At 26.1% G+C, this 24,512-nt stretch overlaps 3 protein-coding genes across 5 annotated transcripts in view; 2 read left to right on the forward strand and 1 right to left on the reverse strand.

Moving 5' to 3' along the window:
* The window catches only part of LOC114124786 (trace amine-associated receptor 3-like), a 35,843-nt gene extending 26,824 nt beyond the window's left edge, over positions 1-9,019 (forward strand). The window contains exons 2-5 of the mRNA XM_027988156.2: positions 6,349-6,999; positions 8,052-8,220; positions 8,286-8,543; positions 8,725-9,019. Coding sequence (XP_027843957.1) covers positions 6,422-6,999; positions 8,052-8,220; positions 8,286-8,543; positions 8,725-8,994 — 1,275 coding nt within the window. The 5' untranslated portion in view covers positions 6,349-6,421 and the 3' untranslated portion in view covers positions 8,995-9,019. The remainder of the gene's footprint in view (positions 1-6,348; positions 7,000-8,051; positions 8,221-8,285; positions 8,544-8,724) is intronic.
* The window catches only part of LOC114124785 (glycosyltransferase 25 family member), a 67,512-nt gene extending 54,836 nt beyond the window's left edge, over positions 1-12,676 (reverse strand). Inside the window, exons 1-5 of the mRNA XM_027988154.2 lie at positions 12,354-12,676; positions 10,766-10,994; positions 10,343-10,685; positions 10,159-10,278; positions 9,142-9,334 (exon numbers count right to left, since the gene is read on the reverse strand). Of these exons, the coding sequence (XP_027843955.2) occupies positions 9,142-9,334; positions 10,159-10,278; positions 10,343-10,685; positions 10,766-10,994; positions 12,354-12,544 (1,076 nt within the window). The 5' untranslated portion in view covers positions 12,545-12,676. The remainder of the gene's footprint in view (positions 1-9,141; positions 9,335-10,158; positions 10,279-10,342; positions 10,686-10,765; positions 10,995-12,353) is intronic.
* A 3,567-nt stretch (positions 12,677-16,243) lies between these two features.
* LOC114124789 (rho GTPase-activating protein gacZ-like) lies at positions 16,244-23,833 on the forward strand. Of its 3 annotated transcripts, XM_027988160.2 has the most exons (4): positions 16,244-16,375; positions 16,470-16,561; positions 21,369-21,460; positions 22,287-23,833. In XM_027988160.2, the coding sequence occupies exons 2-4, from the start codon at positions 16,478-16,480 to the stop codon at positions 23,674-23,676; spliced, it is 1,566 nt and encodes a 521-aa protein (XP_027843961.2). In that variant the 5' UTR covers positions 16,244-16,375; positions 16,470-16,477; the 3' UTR covers positions 23,677-23,833. The 3 variants fall into 3 exon arrangements, with proteins under 3 accessions (XP_027843961.2, XP_050054913.1, XP_050054914.1); XM_050198956.1 differs by having other exon boundaries at positions 16,244-16,561; XM_050198957.1 differs by having other exon boundaries at positions 16,244-16,561; positions 22,587-23,833.
* The last annotated feature ends 679 nt before the right edge of the window (positions 23,834-24,512 follow it).

The following is a 24,512-nucleotide window of genomic DNA, read 5'->3' on the forward strand; positions in this document are numbered from 1 at the left end:
ATTCGTAAAATATAAATTAAACAAATGATAAATCAATAATTAAATTATCAAATAAAATGACACAACATTTCAAAATGAACACTGTTTACATTTCCTAGTTAGCAAGTTCTAACAATAATACTACGACACATTATAAGTCAAATTTATTTTATTAGCAATCCAAAAATTACGAATAATTATCCCAAAAATATTCATATAAATTCAAATAAATCACGATTAGCTAGAACACGTCTCGATTATGGCCATTGGATCTTACGTTTAAACTATTTTATATGCAAGGACCAAATGCTATTAGTATTTTTGAATTCTATTATTGTTTGAAAATATTTTAATATTATTACCATTATTACCAAAAATTCGTGGTCATGGTTTTTATAATCAGGGTACGTGCCGGATATTCCACTCTAGTAAATTCACGCCCACATATAAGTATATATATCTTTACAATACCATTTATAGTATGATACAGTAACATTTTTTTCTTGATAATTATTTTTATAAAAACATTAAAAGATAAAAATTGATTTAATTATTAATCATAAAACCTAATATATATTATACATACATCATATTCCAAATAAATATAATCAATCAAACCAAAATATTAGAATATATTTTTTTCATTAACGAAAATCAACTCTATTTCATATTTATATTCAAATAATTGACAAACGTCATAATCAGTGTATATAAACTTTACATATTATATTATAACACATCATATGTATTCCACATTTTAATGTTTGAACAAAATTGATTTCTGCATTACAAAAACTGCAAGATTAATATTAAGTTATACGAAAATTACAAATTTTACTCAAATAGATTTTTACTAAAATAATATGACTGTATTTATATATTATACACAAGATATTTCAAAATATATGCTATTGCTATTTTGTCATTTAAATATTTATAATAGAGAAAAATCTTTAGCACGAAAGTTTTTTTTATTTAAAAATATTTAAATGGTTGATATTTTTTTTATATATTTTTACATTATTTGATGTAGGAGAGGGGAGAGGTCGTAGTCAAATTTCAAATAAAAAACGATTTTTTTTTTTTTAAATCATAATATTAAAAAATATAGATTTTCATTTGAATTTTTAAAGATGACTCCAAAACCCCTCCTTAAAATATTGTAAAAATATATAAAAACTACTTTAAGTTACTTCTGAATAAAAAAAACTTACATACCAATAATTTCTCTCCAATTCCCTATTATACATATTTATATGATAAAATTACTATAACATCAATTTTTATGTTTTTTTTTTTATTTTAAATGTTAACTGTTTTACTAATGAAAATACGATACAGTGATATAAAATATAATTATCCAGTGAAAATATAATTAAAATAATAGCTGATTTTCCTTCTTTACCAGTTACGTCAACCGTATTAATTTTCAGTATATAGTATATTATAGTATATATACCTATGTTCTAAGTAATGTGTTCAAGAATAATGAAGACCTTTTTTAATTTTGCTCCCATTGTCAAAGTTTCTATACTTTTTAGTTTTTATACAGTGTCATATTGTGTATGTTTATATACGTGTAATGTTATTGAATTTTTATACAATTGTGTACTATGTTACTCTACTAACCATTATTAAATTGTTAATAAAAGTAATATGATACCAGGTTAATATATTTTTTTGGTACTCAGTATAAATCACTCTCTTAACTAAAAACAAACAATTAAAATGCATGAGAAAGATCTTAAACGAGAAAGCTCTATCTATGTTAAAATATATTATGGCTTTACCATGCTCAATAAATGTTACCATAATATTATTATTATCTTTATTATCTTACATTTGAGAATTTTTTTATTTCGACCCCTTCTAAAATGTTACCTATGGGCGCCCATGAACATATCTATATAACTTATGGATTAAAAGTTATAACTAATTTATAAATATTTTAAACATTACGGCTATATTTTATGCATTAAATAAGAAACTAGGAAGAAAAAGATTATCAATATCTATTTCAAAAAAAATCATTGTATAAATATTATCCATACTTCCCAGTATTAGTCAATTAATGTAATAAAATTTCTTTACTAGTTTCGAATCGTTGGCCAACGGTTGGCAATTGGCAGTAAAATGATTGCCACGATTTCATTCGAAATTTTTATAAAACAACATTTTTCAGTGATAATGGTGTATCATTTTCAACAAAAACCAGAGCAACTTGATATCGTTTCACTCGATGTATTTTTTGAGCTATCGAGTATAAAATTATTACGAATTTCAAAATAAATAAATACCATAAACTGTCAGACAACTAATTTAATACAGATATATACAGGCATACAGTCTTCCAACAGACTTGACTATATAAGTTGGCGCCAGTTTAATGCACGATACAATTGAAAATAAATAATATAAAGATAAACCAAAAGAAATTTAATTTAACATTAAAGTATGTATAAAAATTAAAAAGCTTTTGGATAAATTAGGAGAAGTCGACACTCACAGATTTGTCTTATCGCATAAGATTTCTTGATGCCACGGTAGTTAAGTATGCACTAATAAATATTATATATTCTTATAATTTTCTATGCTTATTTCTCATTATGTTCTGATTTCATTTATGACTTTTTCGTTATTCTATTTATATTTTTTTATAAGACTAATTAAATACAGACACTTTTTTTATAAATTAATTTATTAATTGTATCTTAAAATAAAGGTAACAACTAGAGTTTGGACTTTGCATTTGCATGTTTTTTGTGAAGTATTTACAACGATCTAGGTAAAATAGATATTATGGTGATAAATTAAATAATTTAAGTACTCAATTTTATTTTGTATATTACGCCATAATTTAAAAAATATGTTTTAAAATCGTATAGCATAATAGAGCATCTTTAATATTTTAGATTCAGAAAGGAGTGATGAAAGTATTGATTTTACAATGATGTATGTTTTTTTTGTCTGTGTACATCATCATAACTTGTCGAAATAATGTTTCAAATTTAAACTTCAGGGGTGGTTTCCGATGGTAAATTGAATATCCTTGGTGCATTATAAAGGTCAAAAATTAGAATATTTTTGCTCTTAGGGTTATTTATAGACAACTGAAATTTTAGATTTCTCTAAGTATTTTTATTTTTGAAATGTCGATAAAAAAATTTAGGGTGCCCAAAAAAACTTAAAATTAATACTAACAAAGGTTCTTATAAGTAATTAGAATATTAAAGCTAAAAAAAAAAATTAAAAATCGTTAGTCACAGTATTTTTATAAGGATTTTAAGTTCAAAATTTTACGAAATTTATCAAAATATCGAAAATTTGAAATAATTTTTTAATTACAAATTCATAAAAATGTTTGTATTTATATCTTAAGTTAAATAATTCAGAATTAAATTTTCCATAAGTTTTTCTTCAAATAGCTATAGAGAAAACTCGATGTGTCATCATAGAAATAAATGTTATGAGCGTCTAAATTTTAAATTTTTACGAAATCATGTAACGATAACGATTTATCCTGAAACAATTTTCAATATTTGTTATTATTAAAAAAGTATAAGTCGTAGATACATAAAAATTTCAATAGTTATTTAGATTGGTATTTTTTTACATAATTTAATTTTCAAAATATTTTGCTTTTTTAAGGCTATTTTTAGACATTTGAAATATTCATTTTTCATTCATATACTGCACTCTTTTTTGACCTATACAGCCTGTAATATACGCAGAATTTTTCATTAAGGAGAGGTTTAAAAATAAATAATTAATCACTTGGCACAAAATTATAAGCTTGAAAAATAAAGCAAGTGGTTTCTTATTTCTTACTAATATTAAGTTTAAAACATACAACAAACCTATACATACAAAAAGAAACTAACAAAAATAATGGGCAATTTTATTTGGTTCAGTCTAATAATTGTAGTCGCTTAGGTGATTTTTTTGCAAATTGTTGTAGAACTTCCAATTCGAAATAAACTAATCACTAATCAAACAGAACATGAAAATGTGGAATGCTTGCAAACTAAATTACAAAAGAGGTTTGGAATCAGTGATTTTATCTATTTGTCTAACATACGCGCAACATAGGATTCTATGTCCAACGTATTAATTGATAAAATAAAGCGATAAGAATTTTGAAAACAGTTTTGTCGTCAAGTTTATTTGAAATCAGCCTTCCTAAGCTTCCCACATTTTTAATTGTATTATCCAAATCCTAAAAACGGTAGCTTTATTGAAAAAACGTAATTTAAAATGTTACATAATTCAATTTTTGGAGAAGTTTAAATCAGAAATAATAATAATCACCGCTTCCAATCCACATAACCAAAAATTTTTGTATAAGGCTATACTTAAATGTAACGGGTATCGGAATATCAGCTAATCTAACGATGCTTGGGTTATTGGTAACATCAGTTTGGTTGTAATCATAGATTATAGATATCTATAGACTATGGTTGTGATAAATAGGTAAATACGTGATTTAAGATACAATATTAAATCATGGGTGAATACAAAAACATAAAATAAGAATGTGGTAATGCAGGGTGCTTCAATCCATTAGCCCCCCCTCCCATAAGTACGCTACTGTATACACCCGATAGATATATTAACTTAATGAAGACTGTAATAAATAAATAATATATACTCCACATATTTTACTCAAAGAAACAATTAAAATTTTCTAAATACCACTTTGATTAGTGCAGTTTTTGGAAAGAACACAATTGTGAACGCACATCATCACATTTACTACATATTTAATGAACGACACTTCAACATTCTAGAAAATTTCAATAAACTTCAAACTACGGTTAAGATAATGTACGTTAATTTATAACAAGCACTTGAATAAGGGGGAAAAGATTTTTTTATATTATTTCACAACTTTTTAATAATACTATATACATACATAAAACTATAGTTAATTGTTTATTTTATTTTGTAGATGAGATATATTGTTAAAATTCCATAATTTATGTCTCAAAAAGTCAAAAGTTTAACATTTTATAAAATTGTAAAAATGTTATAGTAATGTAGATTTTTTTTTTAATTTGCAATTAAATTTTTTATTAAAATAAAACCTAACATTTTACATAATTTATTAATGCTCTCGTAAAACATTAATTGTGTTTTAACATGATTTTAATAAATAAACCAGAAAATTCAAATAAGACAATTTAATATTACTTGTATGAAACTCATATCCTTATAGAATTAGTCGGTACATAACCAGTTTTAAAATAGGTATACAAATTGATATATATATAATGATTTATGAATGTTTATAGCAGTATAACACGTTAAAAGATTTTCTCGTGTGTGAACAAATTTGTGAGAAAACTTTATTTCCTAAAATGAAAAATATACACCATGAATATGTTCGTGCAGTATTCTTAACTGAACTAAAACTTAATTTAACGCCGTTAACAGAATTTTACAGAGATCATTCTTAACCAAAAAGTTCGAAATACTTTTTATTTATGATGTTCTCCTACACTAAAATATATAAAACATAAGTTTACATAGTATATGACAAAATAAATGAATGAGATTTTTAACTGAATAATATGCTAAAATTTTATGTTCCATACAAAACATTATAATAAATATTATTACATTGTTATATTATTTTTTTATCGTCGTAATTATTATTTTTATTGTTATTAGGTATATTAATATTAGTAGCATTACATTTTAAATTGTATCTTATATTATCATTCTCTGAAAATCATTTGCAATATCTACTTGGAATTAAGTTAAAATTATATTAATAATATACACGGATTACATTATGAAAATAATAATAATGTTTTATAAAGGGCATATAGGTACTAAGACTAAGCTGTGTTAGTCTACACCATTACTTTAATAGAAATGAAATTAATTATACCCTCGTATTGTGTCTTGACTTTGTAAATTGACGAATGCGGCAAGAATTGTCTACTCAAATCCAAAATATCTCTTACACACACGCGTATCTTCTACCTACTAACATACGCTCAGTTTTGGTATACTAAGAGGACATCACACTCAGGTATATGTTGTTTCAATAGTATTAACGTACGTATACAAGATTGGTAATCATAATATTCCACTTTACTCTGTTATTTTTAACATTATATTTTAGAGTGAATTGACCAACAATAAAATTGAAAATTAAGATTACTACTTATACAAAGCATCTTGAAAGCTTTCATTGATATTTTAATTCTGTATCAAGTTATGATCATTTAATTAAAATATCAAAACAATTCTCAGTTAGTTAATCCAAGACGGAGATAATATATTCGAGTGTGGGCGTCCTATTAATCGAAATTTGCCTATTAATTGTCAACCATTCAACTACCGATTAATGTTTTTTCACAGGACCGAAGACAGATAAAAAAAAGTCACATTGTCGGTGATCCAGAGAACTTCTGCGAGTGCTGCAAAGCACGCAATGGAGACGACAAACAGCGTCAACGACCAATGCAACTACACGGAACCGGTGACGAACAATACGTGGGAAAAGGACACGTTAGACAATGAATACTCGCACTTTCTGTACATCACGTTCACACCGGTGTTAATATTGCTGTGCGTGTTCTCGATAGTATTCAACGTAATTCTGTTACTATCGGTGATATGGATCCGGAGGCCACTGTCACCGACCCTTTACATTAGCCTCAGTCTGGCCGGTACTGATCTATACACATCGTTCCTGCTGGGCCTCGGCCATACCTTCAACAGCCTACTGCCGGTTGGCTTCCAAGTGTACCTAATGGATATGTGCACCATTCTGGGCTTGGAGGCGCTCCGGCTGGGGGCTATAGTAACCACTGCGGGTCATCTTATCATGTTGGCGTTCAACCACTACATAGGCATTCTGCGGCCGCTCCACTACCCAGCCACAGTTACGCACGGTACCGTTACCGTAGTCTTGTTCTTCCTGTGGACGTTACCACCGTCATTCCTATTCGCCTACTTTCACATGATACCCTGCCAAGCGTTCCAATCACCACAATGTAAGCTAATCGAGTAAGTGTTTTGCAAGGCCACCGAGTCTACGCCGAGCTCCAGCAGAGTTAACAAGTACCTACTACCTAGCAACCATTTTTTTTGCAACAAATTTTCTATAGATTTCTAATGCATCTCTACTCCATGTGTTTAAACGTCACAAAGAACGATATTCGCTATAATGGTTTATTGCTCTTATTTTCATGGATAAGGTTTATCGACACGTTTGGGAAACAAAAATGAGTGTGAATTTTTTTTAGAAAATTGTTACCCTCGTTAAGTTAGCAACACTATCATAGAAAGCACATATGAAATATATCCACCAAATATGTTGGAAACTTATTTTTCATTATTAGATTAATCCTCGATTTTTAAGCCAACACAAAAATGAAAAAACTATACTGGCAAAAATATAATGTCAAACAAAAATGGAATGTACTCGAATATTCAAACAAGTTATTAACAAATTTGTCGAACATATTCCATAATTTTATTGGTAATGGTGTGGACAACATGATCATATATACGACATAGTTTTTTTCAAGAAAACAAAACATAACAAACCAATCTTATTCATAAAATGCAACCTTCATTTATATTTTTATTGACTATAATAGATACTTTTTATTACACAAGTGTGATGAGCGTAATTTATAATGTGTTTTCTAATATTATATCCTACGTAGTAATCGACAAACGAAATGTACTACTCGTCAGTGGCGGATCTATATGATTGACGGAGGGGGGGGCGTTCTTTTAGTAAACACTCTTACCTTAAGAAGCTGTTCCACTTCCATTATCAATAATAAAGAGTCAATTTCATATAGGTAATTTAAAAAATAATAATAATAATATTATCCTTAAATTCATGTTATTACAGTTGTTGGTCGTTTCATAATAACGAAATTATTACAGAAAATTCATTAAAAACATATTAACGCACAAATGGGCTATTCACTAAAACTGCTTCTATATAGCTTCTATATATAAAAAAAAAATGAACTCTGAATCCACTAGAATTATAATATCATAATACTTAATCTTATAATAATTTTATCGCATACTTTTTTCAGTTTTTTAAAAGAATCGAAATTCAGAAGTACGTTCTCAGCTGTACTTTTTGCCGCTCTTACCATTATGGGAATAGTGTACTATCACATATTTATATTGGTGAAAAAACATCAAGCTTCTCGTCTCTTGTACAAACAAAGTGGCAGTGTACATTCCAATAAACCGAATCAAGTAAAAATTATACAGCTATTCGTTATTTTTGCACAATTGACCACAAATTTACGTAAATGCTGTAGGTGCGCAGACAAGCGGAATCCCAACAAAGTAAAAACGAAAAAGCACTATATACAACGTTAATAATTGTCGGAAGTGTTGTAGTTGGGTGGATGCCAGCGTGTTTACAATACTACCTAATATGTACTGACTGTATAATTCAACCCGATTGGGGCAGTTTAACCGTGAAATTTTATACATACTTTGCGACTAATTGTCTTGTAATTCTTAAATCAGCAGTAAACTCATATATTTATGCAGCAAGAATGCAAGAAATTCAAGTGAATATTTTTTAATAATTAACATTTTTTTAAATGTATTATTGAATATTTCCTAGTTTTTTTTAAATTTTAATAACATAAATGAACTTTTTTATTTTATTAAATTGTATAATTGTAAACTAATTATTAAATACTTTATCAAAATCCAATTCACTGTTAATTTGTATGTTTTTTTTTTTAGGTAGCAATACGTAAAATGTATTGCACACTAAAACAAAAATTATGTGGTTTTGACGATGAAATAGATGTGATTGGATTTGACCAATACAAATACAGTAGATCATCAGCAAAAAGCAGAAGAACAGTCATATGCAGAATATCAGTTCAACATCATAAAGATGAAAACTCAATAGAAATCAACCAGGATAATATTATTAATGATCATGAATTAACAAACTTTAGTGCTTGTCCTAAAAAAAATGAAACACCAAACATGGTGACATATCTCTAATATTCTTATTATCTCTATGTAAATGTCTGTGTTTATTACTTATATAAATGACCATTAATACTTATTTCTTAATGAACTGTTTATCTTATAAGTTTTACTTTTTAATATAATATATTATTTAAAACATTCTGGAATTAAATTACTAACCTTCCATCGGTAGCTTCGATAAATGTTGCATTTAATCCCAGTTCATTAAGACAGTAATGCATACGGTTACGTCTTTCTGTTCTTCGAGCTAAGTTAATCACAAAAACATTATCCAAGCCCATATTGTCTAAGAGTGCACTTGGTAAATCAAGATCTGATAAATTACTTGAAATTTGTAATGGTTCATTATCGACTAGAAAATATTGAGAAAGAAATTATATTATTATATTTGAATATGTTATCCGTAATGTATGTAATATGTTATTTTATTAAATAACAAGTTATTCTATCAAATTCCTAAATATGCTCGTTAGTATAGAAATTACATGGTTTTACAAGTTAATATATACATAGAATACCAGTTGGATTTTCACTAATGTATGAAATTCATAGTCATTGTCAGGTAGATAACCGGGTCTAGAGTAGATAAAATACAATCTTTGTTGTCTTTGTTGTTTTATTATTAAAAATAATAAGATAGGTACCTATAACAAAGCAACTTTACACAAGGTCATAATTTAGTTTATGTGCAGTAAAGTTTATTACATTCAGTGACAACCCAGATGAAGATATTTGTCTTCAAAAGACATCCAAATCCTAATCACTAAGTAATGGTCAAGGGTTTTTCAAATGAACATGCCAACAAAAGTGCACCATAAGATAGAACATATATTTAAAAAAAGGGTACTTTGTAACTCTAAATGCCATCCAAGAAGTTTAGTACTAATAAATTGATGTATAAATTAGAATTGACTTTTTAAAAATGAATATTTATATTTTATCAATAGATTCAAAAGTAATTTTAAATAATTAACTAAACCATTTTTGTTAGTTTATAAAATATCTAGTTAGTATGTATTTATAGATTCATTCATTACATTAATTAAAAGTACCCATAATTCAATAAAATAACTAGTTATTTTATAGAATTACAGAATTTCATACATTAACGCTAACAAATATATATAATACATTATATTCTTTACCACTACAAAATATATAAATACTGTTCCTTACCAGTTATTTCTAATTTTATATTTGTCAACTGACTTATGTCCATTTCTAAAGAACTATCTTTTTCAAGTGGTATAGTTATAAAGCCATACATTTCATCATTACAAATATGTAAAGGAATACCTAATCAAAAAAATTATAAATAAATTTAGATTTCATTTTTAAAGGAAAATTACTAACAACTAACCAGAAAAATTTGCAGACATAGCAAATATAATTATATCATCTACAGGTCCCATGTAGTTGGACAACAAACTATGGTTAAATGTTAAGTAGTTAGTGATCTGAAGTCTTAAATCTATCAAAACTGAGCTGTGAATCATTGGTACTTGATAGCACCCTTTAGTTTTCCACTCTACTATAGGTGCATAATCAGAAGTTCTCTTGTAATAATAGTTTTCAGTCATACCACACCAAAAATTTGAATATAATCCATCAGACTTCAACATAGGAGCAACAACTGGATATTTTTTTTTTATTAAATGTCTTAAAGTAGATTTGTTGATAATAAACGCATCACAATCTAAAAACTATAAGTACAAAAATTAAGACATTAAGAATAAAATAATATTTATTTTTATTCATCTATTTAGAATTATTAATTATTTACCCAAATATAATCAGACCAACTTTCTCGTGCAGTTCGTAAAGCAGATTCCTTTAGCTGAACAATATGTTGAAATCTAGAGTGGGGCCAATGTGCTGGACCACTTTCATCATCATACTTTGTTGAATTATTATCTACTTTGACATCGACTGAATGGTAAACTGTTCCTGATGTCTCTAACCATTTATTTAAAATTGTAATAGAGTTATCTATATTATGATCACTTCTAATCCTATAAAAAAATAAATATATGTAATAACTAGGGCCCGGAACTTGATGATCTAAAAATATATAAAAAATGCACAAAATAAAATGCATAAAATGACATAAAAATGTTAAAAAATGACACGAAAAAATTTATATTTTACTGTGAAAATTAATAAATAGGTATTGTTTTGATACAAAAATTAAAATATTAAAATTATTATATTATATTATTATTCTATTGTTTATAAAAAAATATTTTTATTCAACTAAATAAAACTATATATTAAAAAATACTACAGATTATTAATTAATCGTAGATCGCGACAAAAAAAAAATAAATAATGAACGTTGATAATTTACAAGCTAATGGAAACTGCATGTGTTACATTAAAATGTAACTTTTAACAAGAAAAATGCAAATATATGTAAAAAAAAGTACTAAAATGCAAAAAATGCAAAATAAAAATTGTACCATTAAATTCTATACTTCATTAATCACATTTCTGTATAAACAAGCATTAAATGTGAGCATTAGAAAAAAAGATGCAAATGCATCAAGTTCCGGGCCCTAGTAATAACATAAAATATACTTGTAACAATTAACTTTGATATTTTAGAAATTAGTCAACATAAATTTAATTTAATATCCTATATGCTTATAAAATAAATCATTGATTGAAATTATGATAAACATATTATTTTCTTAAAAGAAAATTTTCTTTTAAGAAAATAAATGTTTAATTTATGATATTTAGAAAACAGATAACTGCTTTCTTAAATACAAAACTAAAATTAATTTAAATGGAAAATAAAACAAAAGCAATTTTTCCCCACATACTCAAACCTTTTTTATATTTTTATTTATTATATACCTATTTTAAGTTGTCACATTATTACTTAGTTAATATCACAATATGTATACATTATGAAAAAATAATGCATTAATAATGAAAACTAATTTTCTTTGATTACAATTCTTTGAACATATTCATAATAAATGTAAATATCAATAATTTTAGTAAACAAAAACTATTAAATTCTTATTTTTCTATCACATTTGGCAGGTCTTAGGAAATTAAATAATAAATCTGTTATTATTTTGTCTGTATGTACCTATAAGAGAACAGTGAGAAAAACAGAGAGAGGATAACCTAACCTAACCTTAACTGTGAAAAGTAAAAGTGACAAACTGTGAGATTCAAAGGATTACTTGTAAGATTACTTATATTGTACTATTTATATAGAATTTAAATAAAATGCCATCTCTGATCGCTTTGTCATGCGATGACTAACATGATCATTTCAGACCATTAAAGTGAAATCACTTTAAAGCAAAACCAACCGAGCATGTTTATTTTATCCATCAAATAACTCAATTGCTCACCACAGGTGCATTCGGTCCTTAGGATAGTCAAGAGATTCAAGAGCACTGAAAAAGTACGGAAGAGTGTGAGCTTTATTCCGTATGAGTATGGCCACGAACACGGTATTTGGCTTGCGGTCATCAACAGCCGATCCTAAAGCCAATGCCAGCAATGCCACAAACGTCATCCAAGCGACCATAAACGCGGACATCGCGCTAGTAACGACGAAATCCTGGTACAGTCGAACTAGCCCGGTTTGGCTGCCGATTTCGGAATGGCGCCAATCCGGCGTAAGACGGTTTATGTGCGACGAAGAAAGTGACTGCCGGTCCCGGTTGATAACGACGATTGATAGCGAATGACTGATAATCACAGTGATTGATAACAATTCACCGGAAACGGCGCGGCAGCACTGCAGCACCGCCAGTGCACGTGGTTCGAAGTTTCGAACAGAATGCAGATTGATGGTAGGTAGGTATTTTGATCATTAAAATAATATATACGTTGATTTTAGCATGATATAATAATATACTAAAATCTATTACCTATATTATCATGGATTTTAGTATTTTACCATTTTATTATTTGATACTTAAAACTTAAAATTGTTATTATTAAAACACAAATAGAACTGCTTGCTTTGAAAACGAAAAAAAAAATCAACATCCATTCAGGTAGCAAATTTAATCTAGTTAGTACTTTGGAGATCTAAAATTAAAAATTTCGATTACTTTTCAAAATAACCGAGAATAACAAAATAAAGAAAAATGAAATTTATACGAAAACCAATTTTTGACATAATTGATTTCTAATTTGAACGAAATTAAATTGATCTACTCTGACTGCCATGCCATCATACCATTTTCAAAACCTATAGTCTATAATACCATAATGCATGATGCATAAACCAATAATAAATTATTAATAATAAAATGCAATTTAAATACATCATAAAATATTAAAATGTCAACTTGTTTATTTCCTTAATAAAAGCTAAAAACCATCTTCCAACAGAATCGTATTTTGAATTTTTTGCATAAAATGATTAATGATTTACCTATCACTAAATTCTATTTTTAACACATGGTACATTACAGTGTTTTGCTCATTAATAATAGGTATACTCAACACTTTTTATACCTATAGCACATTATTATATTAGTTACCTACTTACTCCCTTTTGAAAATATTTATATATACAAATCAAAATTCGAACAAGTAATTATCGAATTATTTAACTATGTGTACTAAAGACTTAAATAATATTGTATTACTGTATTAGTTAGGATAATTATTAGTTCCTATTATTATAATTATTAATAAGTAATAAGTTAGTGATGAATAATAATAGGTTTTGAAGATATAGGAACTAAAAATTATTATTTATTTATATTTACTATTAACTAATTATTATTAATTTACTGATTGTACTGGGTTTATTTTAAAATTATTGTGATTAATTTTCTTTTAATCTTTTAACATTTTATACTTTGAAAAATTGTCATAAATACCTATATAATAAATAAATTTATTAAACTAAATACGTACCTAGTATCTATTCTATAATTATTATAATTTATTTTTAATAGTTTTAAGGATTATTATAGTATTATCCTTTTTCTTTTGGTTTAATAGCTTCCAGTACCTAGGTATCTAATAAAGTAATACAGCTTGACATACTGATACTACCCTTTAGTAAAAAAGATATTTGAAAAAATAAAGTTTGTATTGACAAAATACAAAAACAAATATATTATATAGTATGTAAAAAATAAAATTGTGAAAATATGATGTAGGTTCTTAAAAATTCCAGAAATCAATTATTTTAATAAATTCACTCATAAAAAAAATAGATGTGTAGTAAAAAAATGTATAAACAAAAGTGTTATAAAGTAACAGGTAATAAGTAGGTATTCTGCAGGTATAGCATTGCACAAAATTTGAGAAAAAAATTAATAGTGCTAGTGCCTCCCCCCCCCCCAAAAAAAAATAATATATTTTGGCTACAGCACTGATTAAACTTATTTAAAAAGATACTTTATAGTTTGTATAGTTTATATTATCTACCTAATTTTAATGATAATATAATTAACATTATAATATGTTACTGCGTTGCAGCAAAGCAGCTTATGAAAAGCTTTTAGAGTGAAATGGAAACCATCTCGCGTAATAAATAATAACGCGACAGTAATATAGTATTCATTATCATTGATTTTACTTACATTATACGTATAATATATATTATGTACAATAAATCAACCATGTCCTATCGAATAACTATGTTATAACGATATACGGTAATGGACTACGGGCTATGGCCTATATCAATCAGCCCTTTTAAGTTTTAATTATTGTGACTTGAACATTAAAATTATATACGGTTAGGTTAGGATATATATAGTACAGTAACATTCATTATTCAAAAAACTAGAACGATGAATTTTATTTGCTAAAAATTATAAAATATGCACTTAATACCCACTTACTTATTATGCATCAAAAATTTAAAATTATTTAGTTAAATATGCCCTAAAAAATGTACTTGTCCATTCACACTATAAAATTACATTTTTTCTTAAATATTTTATTTATTTTAATTATTTTACTTTATTCAATTTTCTATGAACTTATTTATTTAAAAAAAAAAAAAAAAAACAATAATATAGGTACAACTATGAGCAGTATGAGCTAATAAAGATCTTATCAGTTTTCTAATTTATATACCCACCAATTATTAAAATAAAAATTAGTCTTTATGAGAAATTTACAGTTTAATATTAAATTGTTGAACTTGACTCATGAAAAATATTTACCGAAGTGTATGGTTTTAATTAAAGTATACAAATTTAGAATACGCTCTTATAATCTTTTAAAGCTGAAAATATCAAAATGTTCAAAAACATGCACAAAAAACTTAGAATATTTGATTAGAAATAGTACCTAAATACAACATATTAAGTACCTACTTACTAAGCTAACGATAAAGTTAGTTAACTAGAACAAATATGAAAAAGCATGAAGGTTTTTACTATAGTAATAACTATAATAATATGGACACGGACATTTTAGCGCCGCTGTTTGAACGCTAGTTTTAGAACCAGCGGCACCAACGCCACCAACCAATATTTCTATACATTTAAATAATTTATTTTGTAAAATATTACAGCTAATTTGAAATCAAAACATAGTTAGATATAAAATGATATTAAAAAATAATAACAAAATTCTATACGTTTAAATAGTTTAAATAGGATAATATTTATTTATGATTGGAATATGATCCAAGACGAAAACATTTCAGTCGACAAGAAAGATAGAGCGTCATCTACTCATCTATCACTAAACAATATTGTTGGCTATCTAACTATTTTAAATGTATTAATTTTTTAATGTTTTATCATATAAATAATTTAAATGTATAGAATTTTGTAATTATTTTTTAATCACATTTTATATACAACGATGTTTTGATTCAAATTAACTGTAATATTTAACAAAATAATGTTTTAAATCAACAAAAATATTGATCGGCTCCAAAACGTCCAAGACGGGTAATATAGTATTATAATTTATAGGAATATAGCTAATATTAAAAAATAGGTATAATTAGTCCTAGATTATAAAATTATTAATTTATACCTAGTACTTCGAGTAATTGGTATTATTGAAGTCAATAGGTAATACACGGAAAATACGCGTTAGTGGTTGATAATGTTCGGAGAAAACGAAAAGAAAAATACAAAATATGAATAATAATAATCTTTCATCGATGTTGGTAGGTTTCACCGGTGATTCCTCCGTTTATTTTCAGAACATATCTCTCCAAGGACCCTATAAAATTTTCGGAATGCGATTGGCCACCGCCCGTCATCCGATAGATGATCGCCAGGTTTATGTCTAAAACTCTAAAGTTTAGTCTATGGATTATAATCCAAATTTCATGACTCTTCTATTTTAAATTTTTTCTCTCCCATCTCGATTCTCAGACCTCGGTATTCAATCGCTGTCGTCCGAAGTCTTGGTCTCGTAAAAATCAGAATATGTAATCACTTGTCTTTTTCGTCAAGCTATAGCTAGCTTACAAAACATCTCGAGTTTATATAATAATAAACTATTTTTTTCCTATACTCAACTAGAAATAAATATGCCCAACAAAAATCAACTACAACTACACACCAAAGTGGTGCAACACACTAACGGTCGTAAACCATCAATTATACCAGTGCCAGTAAGTACGCACAACTGTTTTGAATAACTATCAAGTCAATGATATATTATTTATAAATTTATAATATAGCTATGTATTATACATTAATCACATTTTGTTTTTATTGAAACTAATATTGTTAATAATATCTTGAATGTATAATTCGTTCAAAAACTATGATCACATTATATTAAGATTAATTTATTACATGATGTAATACCTCGTAAAATACCTTTTGTGAAACGATTTTAATATGTTATAAAATAGTATCTATTCAATAGTAAACCCGAGGATCTTGGTCTTCTGTAGTTCTGTGTAATATGTTTCGAGTATAAGTAGGTGTCTCGTCATTGAACTCTGGTGTATCTGTATTTAATGAAAGTGAATAATCAATAATATGATATATTGTGTCGTACGATTTTCATCGAATTTTGTCAGCCTCTATTTCTACGAGTATTTTTTTGTAATTTTTATACTGAAATCAAGTACCTACTATTTTCAGTTCATTTTTCTGGGAGTAATGCAATAGGATTTTTTACCAAAAATATCGCATGATTTATAAATTTATAATAACATAAAATATAATGTAAATCGCTTATTGACTTAATCCCAACAGACTAACAAGTAAAATAATTTTAGTTGGCTCGCTACATACAAAGCTTAAAATTAATCAATACCTATATATTTCAAAATTTTTATTATGCATAAAAAATAATAATATAATTTTTGATATTTTTAGTATATAATATATCAACATTTGAACTTTAATATAATGAATGTAAAAATATCGTACTAACCTATATAATATCTAATATTTATGATATTTTTAAATTACATTATGACCAATTTATATGAATACATTTTTAAAGATTTATTTAAAAAAAAACAAAATAAAAGTATAAAATTTCCAAATGTCCATAACTAGCTCATAGCCAGTGACGAGGATTATTCATTAGGTAGAGTAGGCGTCCGCTTTGGGGCCTCACTCATTTAAAGGGCCCCATGAAAACGAAAAACCCTAACTTTTTTATTTAATAATACCTGTATTTTATTTACGAATTTATGGGACAAGAGTCAATATGAAATCTAAATATTAAATTAAAGATACATGTAAACAATAATTTTGTAAGAGCCCGAAAATCTAATTGCTTAGGGCTCACAAATGATTAATCCGGCACTGCTCATAACTCATATAAAGTAAAAAAGTAAAAATAATATAATCATGTATAGGAAATTTTCGGTGTTCTTGTTGTATGGAATCTACCGCACATAGTTCGTATACGTCATATGCGGTGCGGTTTATCATGTTTTACTGATATTGATCTTATAACTTTATTGATGTGTGATTTTTTTTGGGGGGGTACACCATAACTGGTCGAAATAATGCCTTAATTTAAAACTTCAGGGGTGGTTTCCGATGGCACAGTGAATATCCTTGATACATTATAGAAGTCAAAAATAAATATTTTCCAATAATTTTCAAAGTATTTTTTTATAGTGTATTTAAAAAAAAAATGCGTGCCCAAAAAAACTTGAAAATGTAGTATACTAATAAAGTTTTTTATAAGTAAGTCATTCTTATTATTGTTAAAAAAAAATAAAAATCGCGAAAATTTGCAAGTAATTTTGTAGTAACAAATTCATAAAAAATTTTGTATTTATATCTAATATAAAAAAATTCAAAATTAAGTTTTCCATTAGTTTATCTTCAAAGAGCTATAGAGAAAACTCGAAACGTCATTATAGGTAAAAATGTTATGAGCGTCTGAATTTTAAATTTTTACGAAATCGCGTAACGATAATGATTTACCTATCCTCAAACGATTTTCAATAATTGTTATTATTCAAAAACTATAAGCCGTAGATACTTGAAAAATTAACCAGCTATTAAGATTGACATTTGTTTTACTTACATAATTTGATTTTCAAAATAAAATAAAATATTTCGCTTATTTTAAAGCTATTTTTAAGGATTTGAAATATTCGTTTTTGTTTAGTTTTTTATTATAAATATTGATAAAATTGTTTTGCTTATAATACTTGAAAATTTAATACAAAGCTTTTCATAAGTCAGTGTTATAGTGTAACGTGGTTGGGGATGACCCGTTAAATATATGATATTCAGGGAAGAAGTTGGTTTCTTATGAATATAAGTTAACCGTAGCTCGGGAGCAAATGGTACTCAGGGTACAAATAAATGTGGATTGATCCAAATACTTATAAATATATCAAGTTTATTTTTACCTAAATAAAATGTTTACAAGCTGTCTCTTATATAATATATATCTTATTTAGCCGTAGCTTTACAATAGCTAAATATGAGACAGCACAGGGGGGGCATAATGTACATTCATCATAATATATTTTACATGTTTTGGTTTACGATACACATACATGTATACGCCTATATACATATATGTATGTATACTATATAATATATATAATATGTACCTACAGTTGCATATTATTATGTTTATAAATAAATATGTAACAATCGTTTCAATAGACTATAGTGATTCAAAAATTATAAGAATACCTACGTAGGCACGATTTTTTTTTATTAGAATTTAAATTTTAAATATTGACAAAAATTCATGAATATTTGCAAATTATTTTGTAGATATAATTCATAAAAAGTTTTGTATAAGTAGCTAAGAGTTGAAAATTTAATACAAGATTTTCTAGAAGTTTTGCTTACAATAATTATAAAAGAACTTAAATTTTGGTGTATTCAGGTCATTAAAACATTTTAACCTTTTTTACCAACCATCAGAAATTATATCCTAGGCTGACAAGTGACAAATCATTTCCGTTCAGAATCGTTTATCGTATTCAATGATACCTATCATTGGATTCAAATTAAATTTATTATAGTGGCCTACTATGTACTGCAGCAAAGCGTTACTCAGTTGACCATTCTTTTTTTTTTTTTTTGACACAATAATCAAATTAAGTTGAAAATTGAATTATTTTCTCTATTATGAAACTTTATCCTTAAACAAAAAAAAACAATTCATTGTAAATCCAATACACCGCTCCTCTCTGAATAAAGGGTAGGTTAGTAGGTTTTCTAACTGTATGTTTTTTTAATCCCTTTGTGCACCAATCATGTACTATAACTGTATACATATATAGATACTTAGTATCTATATAATATAGTCTTGACGTCTTAATTGAAGTTATCTAATTTTAGATTCTAATCAAATCATGTTTTTTTTTTGTATCATATAGTATCAATATTGTCTTATAAGTTATAAGTTAGTTTCTGGTAGAGGTTAGTCTATAGATGGTAAAAAGAAAATGTAGTATTCGAGGAAATTTAATTTTAGATTTTAAGCGGATTAATAATTGTATTGATTTTACTATGTGTTTGTTTCCTTTGTCTGTATACACTATTTATAGTAGAAAACATAATTCGATACAATAAACTCATATAAGTTTTTCTTTATAGTTGTAAAATATTAAAAATACATAATATATAGACATTTTTCATAATATGCATTTTAAGTTAAATTCTCAACAAAATTCGTCAATATTACAACAATTTACAAGATTTTTCGTAGTAAAAAAATATTAGTCTTCAATTTGTATAGGTACCTAATGAGGATTTAATAATACAATAATGTATAATAGTTCTGACAAGTAATTAATACTTGTGTCAAAAAATTCAATAAAGATAATCTGATTATATTTTTATAGAAGTCGAACGAAATTACTTATTTAAACGATGAATGACGATGGTGGTCATTATTTTTTGTTATAATTTTAAAACATCATTTTCCTAAGGACATAATATTTTTATGCACCTTTGTACCTATATTATAAGTTTTATTTAACGCAATGACAAAAAAAAAATAATAATAATATTATGTGAATTTTTTTATTAAGATATTACTACCTGACAAATATATCACAATTATTATAAACATATTCATACTGTTTCATTCACTATTTTACTGTCACTTTTTTTTTGTTTTCCCGAATTTTTTTTTTTTTTTTGAAAAATACTGGAAAATTCTCACTTTTGACCTCTTTAATGAACCAAGGATATTCACTTGGCCATCGCCCATCGGAAACCACTCCTGAAGTTTTAAATTGAAGCATTATTTCGACAAGTTAGAAATGGTGTACAAAGACAAAAAAAAACACACACATCAATGTAAAATCAATATACATTCATCACTTCGTTCAGAATCTAAAATTAAGTAGACACAATCATATTTTATTCATTCAATCACACACAATTTATTTACAAAAACAACATCGTATTTCAAATTTAAAACATTATTCGTCTAAAGATTTTTTGTGATTTTTTATACAAGTAAAATGTTGAGTGTCCTTTGGTCCTTTATATTATTATGTTATAATATTTAATATTGGTGTACCTACTTACCTTTAGACCAGCGGTGGCCAGCCATGCGTTTTGGTTGCATCGACTGCAGTCGATCTTTCTAAGAATATAGGTTGATCATTATAAAAATTAATTTTACCATCATATGTGACTTATTAGTTGTTTGAAAACGTCAACGACCTCTGCTTTAGACTATTAAACTTAAAGAACTGCTACGAAAGCAATATTTTGTTTTTGTCTATAATTTGAGAGAAGATTAACAGAAATATATTAAGTAATTAATTAGTCATTTTTCGTAAATTGTATGTAATAAAATATTATATTACATAATTATAACAACTTAGTATTATTTCGTCATTGCATAGGCGTTTTGACGTTATTGTAGTTTTAGTATAACCGTATAGGTATTCAATAAAATTATTGTAATGCATTTTTCAAAGGTCATTACGTCCTACATTTATTTATTTATTTTTACAGGTTCGTAAAAATGTTAGTAATTCAAAAGTCAAATTGAGTCCAACCTCAAAAATGTCACAAGGTTCTTCACAAACAATGGATCGAGAAATAAAGTAGGTAGTAATTTATTGTATTAGGTAACTTTATTAAAATGTGGTTTTTATTAATCAATAAATAATTAATAATTATAATAGGAAAGTAATAAGATTAGCCCAGATTTATATGTATGTAGATTTATTTATATAGATACATTAAACATTTAGACCAACTTCCAGTTACAACCATGGGCCCCCATAGGTAACATTTGGGGGGGGGGGGGGGGTTAAAATAAAAAAATTTCTTAAATGTAAGGTAATAAAGATAATAATGATATTATGGTAGGTAATATTTAATGAGCTACAAGTTTTTAATATTTTTTGTTCAGGGGGAGGGCAAGTACTGAAGTACCCTATCTTGCCTCCCCAATGGTTCAAATGGCTCACTGGGCGCCCATGGTTACATAGTTACAATTGAAAGTGTCTTTGTGGCTATATACTTTATATATATTATAATTTATAAGAATAAGACACTGAATTATTTATTAAAATGTATACATCTCTCTTCAGTTATACTTCCCATCATAATTTTAGAAAATAAAATTAAACAAAATATTAAAACAAGTTTAATAGGTATTCAATTTAAAATTTGAATAAAAGAAAGTTAAATTATTGATAGTGACTCATTCAAAGTTTTTTTTATACCTTGTACAGTTGTACATAATGTATAGGTAAATAACTATAGGCCAAAGGTATCCCTGCAGTGCACTTCATTGCCCGTACAAAATGCATCCGTGTTAAATTTGATTGACATAATGCTATTATTTAGCGTAATGCGAGTGAAAAAATAATACTTCTGGTTTTCTAATTTGATGTAACTTTTTTTTTTTTAACAATTTTCTAGAAAAATTGATTCAGTGTATAATCAGAAAGAACAATCATTAATTCCATTACATTTAAAGATTTCAAAAGAATTAACTATAACTCATGTCAATGATACAAAAAATAATATAATATCAAAGTTAAAAAAATTACCTGAAATTACTGTTGATTTAATTAAACCTGAGCCAGTTTTTAAAGTCCCTGAATCTCCAAAACCTAAAACAAAAAATATTAAAAAATATACCATACCATCTAATGTATTAAAAGATAAAGGAGCTACTCATAATATTAAACTTAACTCAAACACGAATTTAAATTCTAGTGCAGTTCTAAAACAAAAACAAATATTAAATAAAACGTCATTGATAACAAAGAGTTCAGATAATAAAGGAATTTCAAAAAAACCAGAAACTTCTATTAAAATACATTCAGTCTTGGGAAAAGAAAATTTACAAAGAACTAGTTCTCCCAAAATGCTTTCAAAAATTATACAGAGTTCTCCAATGATTAAATCAAAAAGTTTAAAAACTAACAAACCGGTAGAAGTAATTTCAAACAATTGTAAAATTGTCACTGAAGAAGAGAAACCAGTAGAAAAAGTATCAAATAACCCAGTTAATACTTTATCTAAAGAAGTAAAAAAAAAATCCGATAAGAATACATTTATAAATAACACAGAACTTAAGACTAACAAATTGGCTAATGAAAATTATATGCTGATGGATTTATCAACTGATGGTGAATTGAACATCGTTCCAGCATCTTTTATTTTAGATTTTAATAATGTTAATGATCCTGAATATAGACAATTTTTAATGGGGATTAATAAATCACATTTAGACAGTAATATGGATATGGAAAGTTCTCAAAATGTTACTAAAAAAGAATTATCAATAATTATTGAAGAGTCGGACACGTTTTCGGATTTTATAAAATGCATCAACACTTCATTAAATATTAATGAATCCAATGATATAGATTCAGAGTTAGAATCTCTATCTTCTAACAATAAAAATTCTTCACTGGGTATTACATTTGAACAATTACATAAAAGCAAAGAAAATATAATGAAAAATATCGAAGATAAACAAAACTTTTATTTTGATAATCATACTTCAAAACAACCATTACTTCAACATAATGATATGAATCGATCAATGGACATGTTAATTAAACAAGAAGACAATCAACTGTTTCGAAAAATGACAAGCTATTATTGTGGTGATAATTTGATAGAAAATATACCTGAAAATGAAAAAAAATTAATAGCATTTAATACATCTAAACAACCAAATAGTATAAACGATTCAACATATCTTAAGTCCGATGAAAATAGTAATAAAAGAAAACAATTTCAAAACCAAAATGAGTTATATAAAAAACAAAGGATGGAGGTTTTAGAAGAATTTTAGTAAACAGCATATTTTAAAAAATTGTAATTTAAATAATAACTAGTATTTTTAGTTCTATACTTTATGTGTATATATTTATATAAAAATGTTAATTGTATTTAAAAACTACATTTAAATCAATTTTTTATTTAAACTCTACTTATTTAAATGTTTTTATACCTACTTAATGTAAATTTAATTTTTTTAACTTAATATAATTTTTGAATAAATATTATGTAATTACATTAGCTTAATTATAGGTATTTGAATTTACTCAATTTTTCTAACTAATAAAAAAATACACGCTTTTAAAATAATTATTAAATATTTTAAAAATATAACATTTATGGAAATAAAGTATTCATATTAAAATACATTCCATTTTCAATAGTTACCATCATACTCATAATGCATACTATATATTCATGATTTTTGAGTTTGAATTATACAATACTATCATTTTTTGGTGGTTCAATTTTCAAATGTTCAATAGTTGCTATTAAAATGGCCTTGAACAGTTCAAGCTTTCAATTTAGTTTGGGCCACCTAATTAAGTTTGATAATTCATTGATTTTTTTTATTCAAAATAAAGGTTGACATAAAATAAAATGCATCAACAATCAACTGAATACTTGCCACTTAAATTTATTGTTCAAATAGGCATACAAGTTTTTCTTATTAATTATTATATAACTTTATACTTAAATGGTAAATATGTTTATACGTAAACATTGAGGCTTTATAGTTTGTATCCAAAGCAAAACGCATTGAATTACTTATATAATATTACTTATGCAAATCAAATTTGAAATTTATTTTTATCTATTTTAACATAGATCATCATCTCGCCATGGTTT

Source organism: Aphis gossypii, chromosome 2, assembly GCF_020184175.1.
Source record: "Aphis gossypii isolate Hap1 chromosome 2, ASM2018417v2, whole genome shotgun sequence".
Classification (NCBI taxonomy): Eukaryota; Metazoa; Arthropoda; class Insecta; order Hemiptera; family Aphididae; genus Aphis; species Aphis gossypii.